At 41.1% G+C, this 14,175-nt stretch overlaps 1 protein-coding gene across 1 annotated transcript in view; it reads left to right on the top strand.

Annotated features, from left to right (window-relative positions):
• The window catches only part of dhx36 (DEAH (Asp-Glu-Ala-His) box polypeptide 36), a 31,470-nt gene that overhangs the window by 9,429 nt on the left and 7,866 nt on the right, over nt 1-14,175 (top strand). Inside the window, exons 6-17 of the mRNA XM_037677820.1 lie at nt 1,109-1,214; nt 4,892-4,979; nt 5,975-6,030; nt 6,124-6,188; nt 6,693-6,836; nt 8,282-8,399; nt 9,348-9,446; nt 12,722-12,895; nt 13,040-13,126; nt 13,226-13,309; nt 13,399-13,498; nt 13,580-13,670. Coding sequence (XP_037533748.1) covers nt 1,109-1,214; nt 4,892-4,979; nt 5,975-6,030; nt 6,124-6,188; nt 6,693-6,836; nt 8,282-8,399; nt 9,348-9,446; nt 12,722-12,895; nt 13,040-13,126; nt 13,226-13,309; nt 13,399-13,498; nt 13,580-13,670 — 1,212 coding nt within the window. The remainder of the gene's footprint in view (nt 1-1,108; nt 1,215-4,891; nt 4,980-5,974; nt 6,031-6,123; nt 6,189-6,692; nt 6,837-8,281; nt 8,400-9,347; nt 9,447-12,721; nt 12,896-13,039; nt 13,127-13,225; nt 13,310-13,398; nt 13,499-13,579; nt 13,671-14,175) is intronic.

Genomic DNA, 14,175 nt, shown 5'->3' with positions numbered 1-14,175 from the left:
TATATGTATGGATGTATATATGTATGTATGTATCTATGTATGTATGTTTGTATGTATGGATGGATGTATATATGGATGGATGTATATATGTATGGATGTATATATGTATGTATGTATCTATGTATGTATGTATGGATGGATGGATGGATGTATATATGTATGGATGTATATATGTATGTATGTATCTATGTATGTATGTTTGTATGTATGTATGTATGTATGTATGGATGGATGTATATATGTATGGATGTATATATGTATGTATGTATCTATGTATGTATGTATGTATGTTTACTGTTTGTTAAGCCACTTAAAATTAAACCATAAACCTTTCAAGCTATAAAAATACCTAACTTTCAAAAAAATAATTTGTGCAGAAATAAAAGACAATAAACTTTATGTATGTATGTTCAAAGTTTTTTGTCATTCGCATCACATGTAGTACATGAGTTGAATGAAACTACTCAAGGTCCCAATTACACCCAATGTATTTTGTTTCTGATGACCTAATCAATTAGGACGGTGTTAATTGACTTACCAGACAAACAAACAATAAACTCGTTTTTCAGTAATCAGTCAGGTACAAGAAAGGTCTAAAAATTGGTTAAAAGATGTAAAAAAAAAAAGAAAAAAGAAAGACCTTCAAAAGTCCTAATACCTCTCGTTTATCACCAATTTAACGTGGTACAAAAAGTCTGGCTCATTAAAAGCAAAATATAATATTTCTGTTCTTTATGATTTAAAATCAGAGTACTTAAATGTAAATGCAGTTGCTCAATAAACAGCTGTTTCTTGATTTTTCTAGTTTTCTTTAAACCATATGTTGAAAAACATTTTTTTTCTCTCTCAAAATTACTAAATATTTCATCTTTAAATGAGAACAAGAACCAATAAACAGGAAATAAAGTACCAGACTGATACATAGTTTGTAAAAGTGTTGCTCGTCAAACATTAGTTGTATTTGTTGAACTGAACAAGTCTTTACTCATTTGGAGTAAAGATTTTAGCCAAACTCTGGCTCTGTCACGAGTTAGAGAGGAGCAGGATCGTTGTGTTGTCACAATGACCAATGAAAGGTGGTGCATATTTATTTTTCGATGTGTTTCAGGTACTCTGACAGCATGATCGAGACTCTGGAGATCTTAGACGGTGATGAGAAGATTGACCTGGACCTGATCCTGGCACTGATCCGTCATATTGTGCTCAATGAGGGGGTGAGCGTCGTCTTGTCTCTGGTGTTTAGTGCTGTCTTTCTTAGAGAGGAAATTTGTCCTCTGGTAGAAGATTGCATTTCAGGCAACCTGCTATAGCTGAGCATATCCAAGCTTCTGCCACTGGAACTCGCCTTGAGGATTTTCAGGTTTATGTTCATGTATATGCTAATCTCTGAGTATTCTTAGCTCAGACCGAGCAGGGTAACGCATAGACAATGGGTTCAGCTTAATTAAAAGTTAATAGGTGCCACAGATGCTTAAGCTGACAAAAGGAGATAGTACTGTATAGCAAAGCAGATGGAAGGAGCAGGGCTAGCTTCCAATCACAGAGTGACATCAGATCAGAGAAAATGACACATCCTGGCAGCAAATCTGTGCTAATGAGTGATCGAACAGATGCTCTCCCTCGGCGCGTTCGTTTTCTTTGTTCTCCTTCCAGTTCTTGTCAAGTTTCCTCCTTTTATGTCGGCATCATTTCAGTGCTTCGTTCGCAGAATGTCATTAACAGCGTTGCTTATTGTCAATACTGGGAGGAGAATAATGAATGTGAGGACAACTTGTGCACATCAATGCCAGAAATGAGGGACAGGAAATGACATGAACGCATTTAGCTTCACTGTATGAAACTAGTTTTACTGTTCTTGTATGTTTGTGTAAAAGGTATAGAGGAGGGGAGGTGACCGAGGAGTGATTAACTCGGACAGACAGAGTAATTACCTTTGCTATATGGAGGCATAACTCTATCAGTCACGGCAGCAGTCAACCCCTCCACCGGCTGATTCGCCATGGCATTGTCAACATCTGAGCGTGACTCGACTGATTCGCCATGACGCCGCTCCAAACCAAGAGTACAGTCCATCTGTCAGGCCTTTGACCGTGATGATTGGTTAATTATATCAAAGAGGCCTATGATTAGCTCTTGGCGAGGGGCGGGGCTTGACATGCAGGCATTAATGAGTGCCTGTGAGGTGCAGAGCTGTACGTAGGTGGAACTTAGGGTACTTTTGTTGCTGAAAAGCAGGCAAACACAACACAGCTTACTCTTCTGTTTTATTATTATTTTCCCCTTGAATTAATCTGCCTCTTTGTATGTTGCATGTGCACATTCATGCATTTGCGACATGCTGTATCTACTGTCTGCAGGCACACTGCTTCTTGAACACACACAGTCCCAAGTGGGTGCCGGTGTTTGATCGCTCATAATAATTAGGTTTAATTAACAGGCATGAATACTTGCGGCTCTGAACTTGAGCTCCTTTTCATTTCTCCCAGGTAATCATTAATTATTCTTTAAAAAATGTGGGTTATGTTATGCTTAATTTCATTTTGAGAATAAGTTGAGTTTTTTATGCACTAGGAAATAAATGGTTTACAAAGATTTAGCTCAGATTTCTGAAAGTACACCAAAGTCATTCATTAATCTTGAGTTTGTTTGTTTTTAATGCTACTTCCCAGTGCTTAACTTGTAAACCAAACGATGCCGGAACATAAATAGCGATGTGAGACCAGGTTCACTGAGGCCAACACTGGTACCGGAACACACACAACAGAAATTAGGCACACAAATGTCAATATACCAAAGCAATTAATATTTATAATTTACTTTTAAAAGCTTTATGTGTAATTTATAATTGTAATCTATTAAGCGCAGGATCTTTTCTCACCTTACTACGGTAGTTGTTTAGCATGCTCCACTTCTCACGCATCCTAACACCCCCAACCCCCACCCATCCCTCCAGCTCCTGCAGGTAAGGGGCGTTTCACTTCAGGACAAATTGAGATTGCTGATTGGTCAGTTGCTGGCAAGCCTACTGGACTGATTGACAGGTGGCATTGAGGATCTGACTCATGCAAAAAAATCATAGATTTTGGCTGCACGATGGATCAATGGTTAGCACTGTCGCCTCACAGCAAGAATGTCCTGAGTTCAATCCTTGGTTGGACCTGGAATCTTTCTGTGGAGTTTGCATGTTCTTCTCGTGCTTGCGTGGGTTTTCTCTGGGTACTCCGATTTCCTCCTGCAGACCATAAACAAGCATGTTAGGCTGCCTTCAGACCCTGGTCTCCCTTGCAAAAGAGATCTGTGATCTCAGTGGGATTTGCCTGATTAAATAAAGGTTAATAAATAAATAAATAAATAAGATTTTACTGGCCCGTTTGTGTCATAATTTATTCCATATTCAATATTTTTGGTGAATCTAAGTTTTAAGACTTAAGCTTCTTTACATAACTTTATTAGTAGTAAGCCTGAGAGTTACCGGATCCAAGCAAACAGTTACTGGAATGCACCCTGTCAAAGTAAGAGCGTTCTCAGATCCAGTTTCAGATGGATCTGGTTCAAATTAAGCCCAGCTACTTCCTTAAAAAGATTGTCAGTTTTCAATTGATTTTATCGATTAAAAAAGAAAAAAAACTTTTTAGTACTTTTTTCTAAAGCCCCTTCACATAGAAGGTGGCAAGTAAATGGTAAATGGACTGTACTTATACAGCGCCTTTCTATCTTATTTCAAGATATTCAAAGCGCTTTACACTACAATCTGTGTCCTCATTTAGCAATTCATGCAGCACTCTACTAGATCTCTACAAAGCTAATTGACAAATCATTCTAAAGAGACTAATCAGAGATTTAGATCACATTCATACACCGATGGGACACACATCAGAGGCTATGAGGGGTAACGTGTCTTACCCAGGGACACTTCGACATTTGACTGCTGGTGGATTCGAACTCCCAACTCTCGCACTGGAGGACGACTGCTCTAACCACACAGCCGCCCCGTGAGGCATTAAGTGCAGCTTGCTGTTCTGTGGGCCGTGTCTGAGTTAAAAATGTGTTCAAACTGGGGTTCAGCACACAGAGCTGCCACCATTGCACGTCCAGTCAAACGATCACACACAAAAACAGAGGCGTTTGTGTGTGTGTGTGTGATGTTTTCCTGCAACAATCAGATCTACGGAGTTTTCAGCTGAAGAATTCTCCTTGTGGAGGGCTTGACCAAACATCCTCTGTAGATTTTTACATAAACCAGACTGAGTCTGTTAATTGATAATGAGCACACTTTTGTTCAGATTTGAACTTCCCTGTGTTTTGTTGCTGCAGAACAGCTGCTTGTGAGCGGTCCAGCTTCTAAAAGTTACCTGACAATAATTTTACTTACCTACAAAAGAAAACACTTACATTGTACATACATTGACTTTTCATTTAAAAGCGTATGTGTTTCACTTTTAGTCTGTACACATCTACAGTACAAACTACTGGTGGATGTGATTTTATACCGGATGGACTGACACATTATCCATTTGCAGGCCTTTTTTAAACTGATGTGCAGAGATTTTCTCACACAGTTACTATTAAAATCTTTTTTTTTCTCAGCCAACATTGGTGTACTTGTGTTATTCCACAAAGCTGATTTTTTATTTTTTTATTTTTTTTTACTTTTCCTGCTGTGGAGAAAAACGATGCTGTCATGATGATGTTGGCGACATGTTCCAGGGCTCTTTGTGTGGCTGAATGTGGAGGATGGAAGCTGTGGGCAAGTCAGTTCTGTTTGACTCAGCTCCTCCAAGGACTCAGGCACCTTCTTTATCTGTTTGTGTACTAGTTATTTGTTACTGTCAGCAGTTTCTATTTCCCACCCCCCATGTTCACAATGGCTCACAAATCATTTATTTGGCAGGAAGGTGCTATCTTGGTCTTCTTGCCAGGTTGGGACAACATTAGTGGTCTCAATGACCTGCTAATGGCCCAGCAGATGTTCCGATCAGGTAGGGGAGCCTGTGTTGTCTTTATTTTTTTGCATTCTACTTTTTATAAAACCTACAAAGTACATACATTAAACAGTCAGCAGAAGGACAGTGTTTCAGGTTCTTTGTGAGGTCTTTGCTGGATGATTTTCTGTTACTTAAAGATAAAAAGATCAGTGCTATTCAACTAAACTACTCAGGGAGCCACAGTTTGAAAGCCAGCAGCTCAGGGGCCAAACATCCAGCGATTAAAGTCATTATGTAAATAAACCAAGTATTACAATGATCAGTTACCTTTTAAGTTTGTTTATTTTATTGCATTGAATCATAAATGCAATAAGCAGAACTCAAACCCAGACTCCCCCCAAACAATTATATATATATATATATATATATCAGAGTCAGAGATTCTTTATTGTTGTTCACAAATTTGTGTACACAGGGTCCTAGTTACATCCAATAATAAAATGTAAAAGGAAAACAATGATAACATCTAAGATATGAACTAAGAAAAACATCAACTAAAAATACACTAAGCACTAATAGCATAAAAACACTATGTTGAACATATCCTGATGCATGCTCAATAATCCAGGTAGAAAAATCTAAGAAAGTTAAGTCTGGTCCTCTGGATATTCAAAAAAACAAAACAAACTTAAAAAAAAAAAAAAAAAAAAGTAGAAACGTTTTGTCTTTCATCCGAAAGACTTCTTCAGTCTGAGGTGCTGTATTCAGCTCAGTCTTATAAATAGCACATTTACATTTGCTGCTGACAGCCAAAACTAGCTGTTCACATGATCAAGGAATATCCTTGATCCTTGATAGATGCACAAATAATAATTTCTCTATAAAAGTTTCATTAAAATCTGTCTCTTGGTTTATGAAATATTTTGCTAAAACATTAAACACACATACACAAACCATTACATCATTTCCCACCTTTCAGCAGTATCTTTAGCTAACTGAAGCGTTGCTTGACATATCCTTCCTTCTTTGTGTGTTCTGTTGTGTTTCAGATAATTTTGTAATCATACCTTTGCACTCGCTCATGCCTACTGTTAATCAGACGCAGGTCAGTATTTTCTGTGTGCAACATTTTGTCATGTTTATTTTCATTGTTTTTTTTTATATCAAAGATATTTTCTAACTTTTCAAAACCTCTCAGGTATTCAAAAGACCTCCACTTGGAGTCAGAAAGATTGTTATTGCTACTAATATTGCAGAGACCAGGTGGGTATGTGAGTGTGATTTATTTTTTAGCCATTTTTTAAAATAATTATTTTTAGATTGTCTTTTTAGGAGTTGTTTCTCTAGCAAAAACAAGAAAAGAGTAAAGTTTATCAATCCTCTCGTGTAATTGTGCTTTCCGTGTGTGTTTGCCAGTAAAATGCAGCCGTTTCAAGTCATTATTGGGAAGAGCAGATTTGAAGCTAATTAGCATACATTTCTTGGATTGATTACAAATGCTGGCACGTTGGCTTGGAGGGGAAACTCTCAACAGGCAATTTGTTAATGGATTTACTAAGCCCTGCTGCTCTCACACAAACTGAGCCTCACCCCAAATCACTCCACTAAATGCAGACTCCAACTCACACCAAAGGGCTACGATTAATCATTTTCCTGTTGAACGATTGCGTTTAAGATTCTTTACTAAATCTACTTGACTGACCCCTTTAAAGTGCGAGTGAGGTTATTTGTTTCAATTCATTTGTGACCTGCTTGTCTTCCTCCCAGCATCACCATAGATGATGTTGTTTATGTGATCGATGGAGGCAAGATTAAGGAGACCAACTTTGACACCAACAACAACATCAGCACGATGACAGCTGAGTGGGTCAGCTTGGCCAACGCCAAACAGAGGAAAGGACGCGCAGGCAGGTTCGTTTGGGACGTCTGAAACGAGAGTGTGCTTTAAGATATTTTCATTCAACCTTTATTTATACGGGTTAATCCCATTGAGCCTTGGGGACTCATTTACAAGAGAGACCTGAATGTTAGAATAATTCATCAGAAATAATCAGTCAGGAGTCCAGGATTCCATCAATCCATCCATCATCTTCTGCTTGTTCTGAAGTCAGGTCTTGAGGGGCAGCAGCTTGAGCAGGGAGGTCCAAACATCTCTTTCCACAGCCACCTCTTCCAGCTCTTCTGGGAGGACTCCAAGGCGTTCTCAGGCCAACTGAGAGACATAGTCTCTCCAGCGTGTCCTGGGTCTTCTCCTGGGTCTCCTCCCAGTCGAACATGCCCAGAGAACCTCCCCAGGGAGGGGCCCAGGAAGCATCCTTACCAGATGCCTGAACCACCTCAACTGGCTCCTCTCGATGTGGAGGAGCAGCAGTTCTACTCGGAGTCTCTCCCAGATAACTGAACTTCTCACCCTAACCCTCTAAGGGAGAGTCCAGCTACCCTGCTGAGGAAACTCATTTCAACCGCCTGTATCCACAGTCTCATTCTTTCAGTCACTACCCAGAGTTCGTGGCCATAGGTGAGGGTAGGAACAACTGATAGGTAAACAGAGAGCTTTGCCTTACAACTCAGCTCCCTCTTTACCACAGCGGACCGGCACAGAGTCCACTATACTGTAGACACTGCACCAATCCATCTGTCAATCTCACACTCCATCCTTCCCTCACTCATAAACAAGTCCACCATTGAAGTTTGATAAAAATGTATTAAACTTTTAAGGAGAGAGATATACATCAGATATATCCCTTACATCCAAAATGAACAAACACCCTCAGATTCTAACACAGTCTCATCCTTTTGACAACGAGCAACATCTCTCCAACATCAACTCATAGAGACAATTATTTATACATTTCCAGCTGAACCAAGCTGAAGAAGGATTTCCAGCCAGCAGACACTCATGATTATTTTGGCATGTCCAGCTGAAGAGTATGCAACTGTTTAAATGGTCAAATATGAAGTAAACAGACAAAATATTGTGACTCGGTACAAAGTTAACAGAGTAGATAAACATCCTGACCTATAATCCTTTTTCTCTCAATGCCTAACTCTAATCTAGGAGGATTATTTATCCTTCAGTTTGCATCCAGGCTTTCCATCACCGTACATCCCCGTCTGTAAACACCAAAAGAGTTAAAGTTCAGTCCCTCCCAGGTTATTTTCAGTGTGTGACTCGAACCGCCTGCTCTGTTAGATGCTCTGACATCAAAGTACTGCAAGGCCCAATTAGCAGGAGCTGCTCACAGCGCACAGTTTCATCCCACTGATTTTTCAAATTAAACCCTTGTCACAGGACTGGTCTAACATGTAATCTATTTTTTTTCCCTTCTTTCTTTTTTTTCCCTACATATATCCAGAGTGCAGCCAGGAAAGTGCTACCACATGTACAACGGGCTCAGGGCCAGCCTGCTGGATGCCTATCAATTACCTGAAATTATGAGGACGCCACTGGAGGAGCTCTGCCTGCAGATAAAGGTTGTGTTGAAAGGGGAGAAGGAGGGATACAGAGTGACAGAGGGGTGAAGGATTGATTTGGCTCCAGGGTTGAGGTGTGGACTAGATTGGTCCAAATGAATTGGGGTGAAGCAGGGCAGCAAGGAGCCAAAGGCAGTGCTGGATATTTGCCTGTGTTGGCTTAATAAGGGCTCAGATTGAGCATTCCAGCCTGATTTGTGCCCCTTGTCCCACTCTTTTTCTCTTATTTACAACAATTTAATTATGTCTCGTCTCATACAGTAGATTTCTTTTTTGGCACAGCCCCTCCCTCGTCCTTTTACCATCTCTTTTTAAATCCTCATAGTCCACTCCGAAAATGGTTGCTAATGGAACAAAAAGCCAAAGTTCATCCAGTCCCAGTGTTTGCTGTGATCATCCTCATTGGTGACTTTATTGTACATGCTTTCCAGCGCGAGTCTTCCACCAGCTCAGTTAAATCTGTTGGAGTGTGTGTTTAATGTAGTTGGTTGTTTTAAGCTGGTGGGTGAGAGGGGGACTAATGCATCACATCAGCCTTTAAAGTGAGAAACACTTAAAACATGTCGGGTTCTGAGCTGAATCTCTAATGCACAGACACTCCAGCCTCACCCCTTTGTCATCCGACGAGTGAAAATGTGCTTCTTTCTGCTTTCGTTTGGACAATTAAAATGAAAGTCTGTTTTTTTTTATGTGGAATGAGTGCACTGTAGGTGAATGGTCACAGAATCGACTCTTGTCTGAATTGTTCTGCATTCAGCTCTTAATGAAGCATAAAAGTGGTTTTGTTCAAATGTTTGAAGTCACACATCTCATAAATGACAACATGAGCGAGTTTTGTCTCTCACTACAGACTTGTACACATCAGTGCACTATCCACAGTTTGATGCTTTCTTTCAAAATGATGAAATATGATTCTAACTAGATGAAATGTGATTGGACACCGTGTAGATATTGAAGCTTGGATCCATAAGTCGATTTCTGGAAAAAGCCCTGGACCCGCCCACTGATAAAGCCGTTGGCCTCGCCATCAAGAACCTCACAGACCTGGTAAGACATAGTGTAAATATTTTATTGGGTTTCATATGAGTTTTTATATTTAATGATGCAAAACTGCAGCAAATACTGATAAATTTAACCGATTATTCTTGTTTTCATTTTATTTCATTGTAATGTAAAAAAAAACAGGAGAAGAGGCTCCTGTTCAGTCTGGCTTTTTAGTTGAATTTAGTTTTAATCAGGCAGCATGGTGGTACAACTGGTAGAGCTGCTGCCTCTCAGCGAGCAGGTTCCTGGTCCAAATCCTAGTCCAGGGGCCTTTCTGGGTGGAGTTTGCATGTTCTCTCCGTGCATGCGTGGGTTTTCTCCGGGTACTCCGGTTTCCTCCCACAGACCAAAAACATGCATCTTAGGCTGATTGGTAACTCTAAATTGTTTCTAGGTGTGAGTGAGAGAGTGAATGGTTGTTTGTCTCGTTTGTCTCTATGTGGCCCTGTGATGGACTTGCGATCCGTCCAGGGTGTACCCCGCCCCTCGCACACTGATTGCTGGACATGGGCACCGGCGACCCCCGTGACCCAAAATGGAAGAAGCGGGTAAAAGATAATGGCTGGATGGATGGATAGTTTTAATCATTATTTATTCTCAAATGCTAATCTTATGGTCATTTTATCTACTTGCTTTTTATACTTCCCATTTTTACTTTTAATTGATTTTAGTTTAATTTCCTTTAATTATTTAAATTTCATTCTGTGTTCATTAATTCTTTCCTTTTTTGACAACGAATTTTATTTTTTATTTACATTTATTTACATTTTTAATCAGTTTTGTTTTTATGAAAATGTAGGATTGTCAAAGTTCATGCCCAATAATCCAGATTTTAAAAAATCCAACAATTTTCAGTCAGGTCATCTGGACGGTTTCTTTTTTTTTTTTTTTGTTGAGACATTTCGTCCTTTATCCAAAGGACTTCATCAGTCCAAGGAGCCACAACAAACTCAGTCCCACAAGCAGCACACTCCCATAGTGAACCATTTAGTTTGCTGGTGAAAAAATGGTTTCTGGGACACACCCTCTCCCCTGTCGACTCCTTTGAGGCAGCCATGGCCAAAGTGGTTCAAAACATCATTAGGACAACATTAAAATCCCAGGGAAAGTGTTGAAAGAATGTGCCGATCAACTCTGTGAGGTGCTGGCAGACATCTTTAACATCTCACTTACCCTGGAGACGGGTCCCACCTGCCTGACGACTGCCACCATCATCCCAGTCCCTAAAAGCTCTACAGTGACTGGTCTGAATGACTTTCGGCCAGTGGCCCTCACCCCGATAGTCGCTAAATGCTTCGAAATACTGGTCATGACTCACATCAAAACAACCATCAACATCAACGAGGACCCTCATCAGTACGCATACCGTGAGAACCGATCAACAGAGGATGCCATCTCCTCTGTGGTCCACACTGCGCTCAACCACCTGGAGCAGAAAAACTCTTACGTCCGTATGCTCTTTGTGGACTTCACATCTGCCTTCAACACCATGATCCCCACAACCCTGATGGACAAACTACTCACACTAGGACTAAGCCCCTTCATTTGCAGCTGGGTCCTTGACTTCTTAACAAACAGACCACAGTCAGTGAGGATCCACAACTTCTCTTCCTCCACCATAACCCTCAGCACTGGCTCTCCTCAGGGATGTGTGCTGAGCCCCCTCCTGTTCACTCTGCTCATGTATGACTGTGCAGCTACTCATCCAGGCTGTCACATTGTAAAGTTTGCAGATGATACAGCGGTGGTGGGATACATCACAAACAATGATGAGTCCAGCTACCGGCAAGAGGTGGAACACCTGAAGATCTGGTGCAAAGAGAATAACATTCACATCAATGTGAAGAAGACAAAGGAGATGATTGTGGACTTCAGAAGGAACAAACACACCTACACCCTCCTGAACATAAGAGGATCTGCGGTGGAAGTGGTCTCCAGCTACAAGTACTTGGGTGAATGACAACAACACGAATGACAACCTCAGCTGGGGCAACAGCACCACCAGCCTGATCAAGAAAGCTCATCAGAGACTCTACTTCCTCAGATGGCTGAGACGAGCTGGTCTGGGAAGCTCAGTCCTCACCTTGTTCTACAGGTGTGCAGTGAAGAGCATCCTGTGCTACAGCATCAACGTGTGGCATGAAGGCTGCACAGAAGACTGTTGGAGTCAGGCTCCCCACCATCACAGACATCTACACCTCCAGATGCAGGAAGATGGCCACCTGCATCATGAAGGACCCCACTCACCCAGCACACACACTTTTTGCCCCGCTCCCCTCAGGAAGGAGGTTGAGGAGCATTAAGTGTAGAACCACTAGACTGAGGAACAGCTTCTACCCTGAAGCTGTTAGACTCATTAATCTCTAACCAGAATAATCACTGTGAAAAGAATCACATCATGTTGCTGCTGATCAGTTTCAATGTTGCTGCTGATCTGTTTCATGTTGCTGCTGATCTGTTTCATGTTGATGTGTTCATGAATGCTCATCTGCTCACACAGACTTATGCTCATGTTCGTGCTGCTGTTCAACGTTATGTTTTTATGCTATTAATGCTTAGTGTATTTTTAGCTGATGTTTTTCTTAGTTCATATCTTAGATGTTATCATTATTTTTCTTTTACATTTTTATTGTTGGATGTAACTGGGACCCTGTGTACATAATTTCTTTCTACCACATGTACCACATGTGGTGCAAATGACAATAAAGAATCTGACTCTGACTCTGAAAACAAACTGTCCAGATGACCTGACTGAACTTTGTTGGATTTTCTACCTGGATAATTGAGCATGAACTTTGATGTTTTGAACCACTTTGGCTATGGCTGCCTCAGAGGAGTCGATGGGGGAGAGGGAGGGTCCCAGAAACCATCTTATCACCAGCAAACTGGTTGGTCCACTGTGTGGGTGTGCTGCTTGTGGGACTCAGTTTGTTGTGGCGCCTCGGACTGAAGAAGTCCTTTGGATGATAGACAAACGTCTCAACAACAAGGAAAAAAAAAGACATCCAGATGACCTGACTGACTGAACTTTGCTGGATAGTTAGAATTGTTTTTTATTTATTTACAATTCAAATAGCTACTTCTGGTGTTCCCTTATAAATTTATTTGTTTATATATTCTATTTATCCTTTAGTTCTTTCATTTTACAATAATAATGGTTTAGATTTTTTTTTAAAGTTTATTACCGTTTTAAATTGTTTTGCTTAGTATTTGTGCAGTAATACTCTAAAGCACACTGTTGAGCTGAAACCATTTCCTTTTGGACCATGTTGTGTTAGAACGCCCTGGATCACGCAGAGAACCTGACAGCGCTGGGGTTTCACCTCGCCCGTCTGCCCGTGGAGCCGCACATCGGCAAACTCATCCTGTTCGGGGCCCTGCTGGGGTGCCTCGACCCCGTGCTCACCATCGCTGCTTCGCTCAGCTTCAAAGACCCTTTCTTCATCCCCCTGGTAGGGGTGCAGAGTTCACAGACATGAAAGCTTACATTTGCAACAAACACACACTTCAACTCACTTTGCTTCATTCTAGCATCTGACTAGCTTTGTCTGTGGTGCAGAATAAAAAGTTGTTCTTCATGCATCTTTGCCTTTCAGGGTAAAGAAAAGATGGCAGACATGAGAAGAAGAGCTCTGTCCAGAAACTCTAAAAGTGATCACCTAACGATTGTCAACGCTGTGAAGGTAAAACAGCTGCGACCCTGGCTTTTAACGTTTCTGTTTGTTTGTTTTTTTGTTTGTTGTATGATTTGATTTTGTTTTCATTTGTTGTGCTCTGGCCAGGGCTGGGAGGAAGCTAAACGGCGTGGTGCCAGGGCTGAGAAGGACTTCTGCTGGGACAACTTCCTGTCTGCCAACACGCTCCAGGTGAGTCGGGCTGTTCCCAGCTGATGGTGTCTGTTTAGAAAATGAATTTTTATTTTTATCTTAAGACATTTGGCCTTTTTTATTTGTAGATGCTACACAACATGAAGGGTCAGTTTGCTGAACACCTCATGCGCACAGGCTTTGTCAGCAGCAGTGACCCCAAAGACCCCAAGTCCAATATCAACTCAGGTAATGAAGAGAGTATTTCCTGTTGTGCTTTTCTTGTGGACCAGTTCTCATTAGACCTCCGCCTGTCACGTCTTTCCTCAGATAATGAAAAGTTAATCAAAGCAGTGATTGTGGCTGGACTGTACCCTAAAGTGGCCACGATCCGACCATCGTTCAGCAAAAAGAGACCTGGGTGAGTGTGCTTGTTCGAGGACAGACTGTGCAGCAATTGACAGAGAAGTGGACATTTTCTTCTCTTTTTGTCTCTCTCACTTGAAAGACAAATAACCCTCATATTGCAATCATTCATCAGAGCTCTCAGAGTTCTGTAAGGGTCCTGTGACGGTTACCTGCAGCTGTGCGGACCGTTTTAGGAAAACTGTCAAAAGGCACTTTTGCCGCTCGAGATCAATGCAGTCATCACGGAGTGGCCCTCAGGCAGCTGTCAGAGGGAGCAGCTGTGACCTGCGTGCAGAAGATTGATGGCAGGGACAGTGGCAGTTTTATTCATTCAGCACATTTTAGTCCAAAAAAAAAGTCATGTGCCAAACAGGAAGATAACACAGAACCAATGCTTGCTTTTCTCAGTACCACTTTACAATAAGGCTCCCCTTATAGATGCTCATAAATAGTTTATAGATACATTATTAATTCCTCTATAAACACTTTATAAATCATTAATAACTGCCTATTATGCA

Source organism: Nematolebias whitei, chromosome 6, assembly GCF_014905685.2.
Source record: "Nematolebias whitei isolate Nwh7 chromosome 6, NemWhi1, whole genome shotgun sequence".
In the NCBI taxonomy this organism is placed as follows: domain Eukaryota; kingdom Metazoa; phylum Chordata; class Actinopteri; order Cyprinodontiformes; family Rivulidae; genus Nematolebias; species Nematolebias whitei.
Note: the sequence above shows the minus strand (reverse complement) of the source record. Positions and strands in the feature narration are given on the sequence as shown.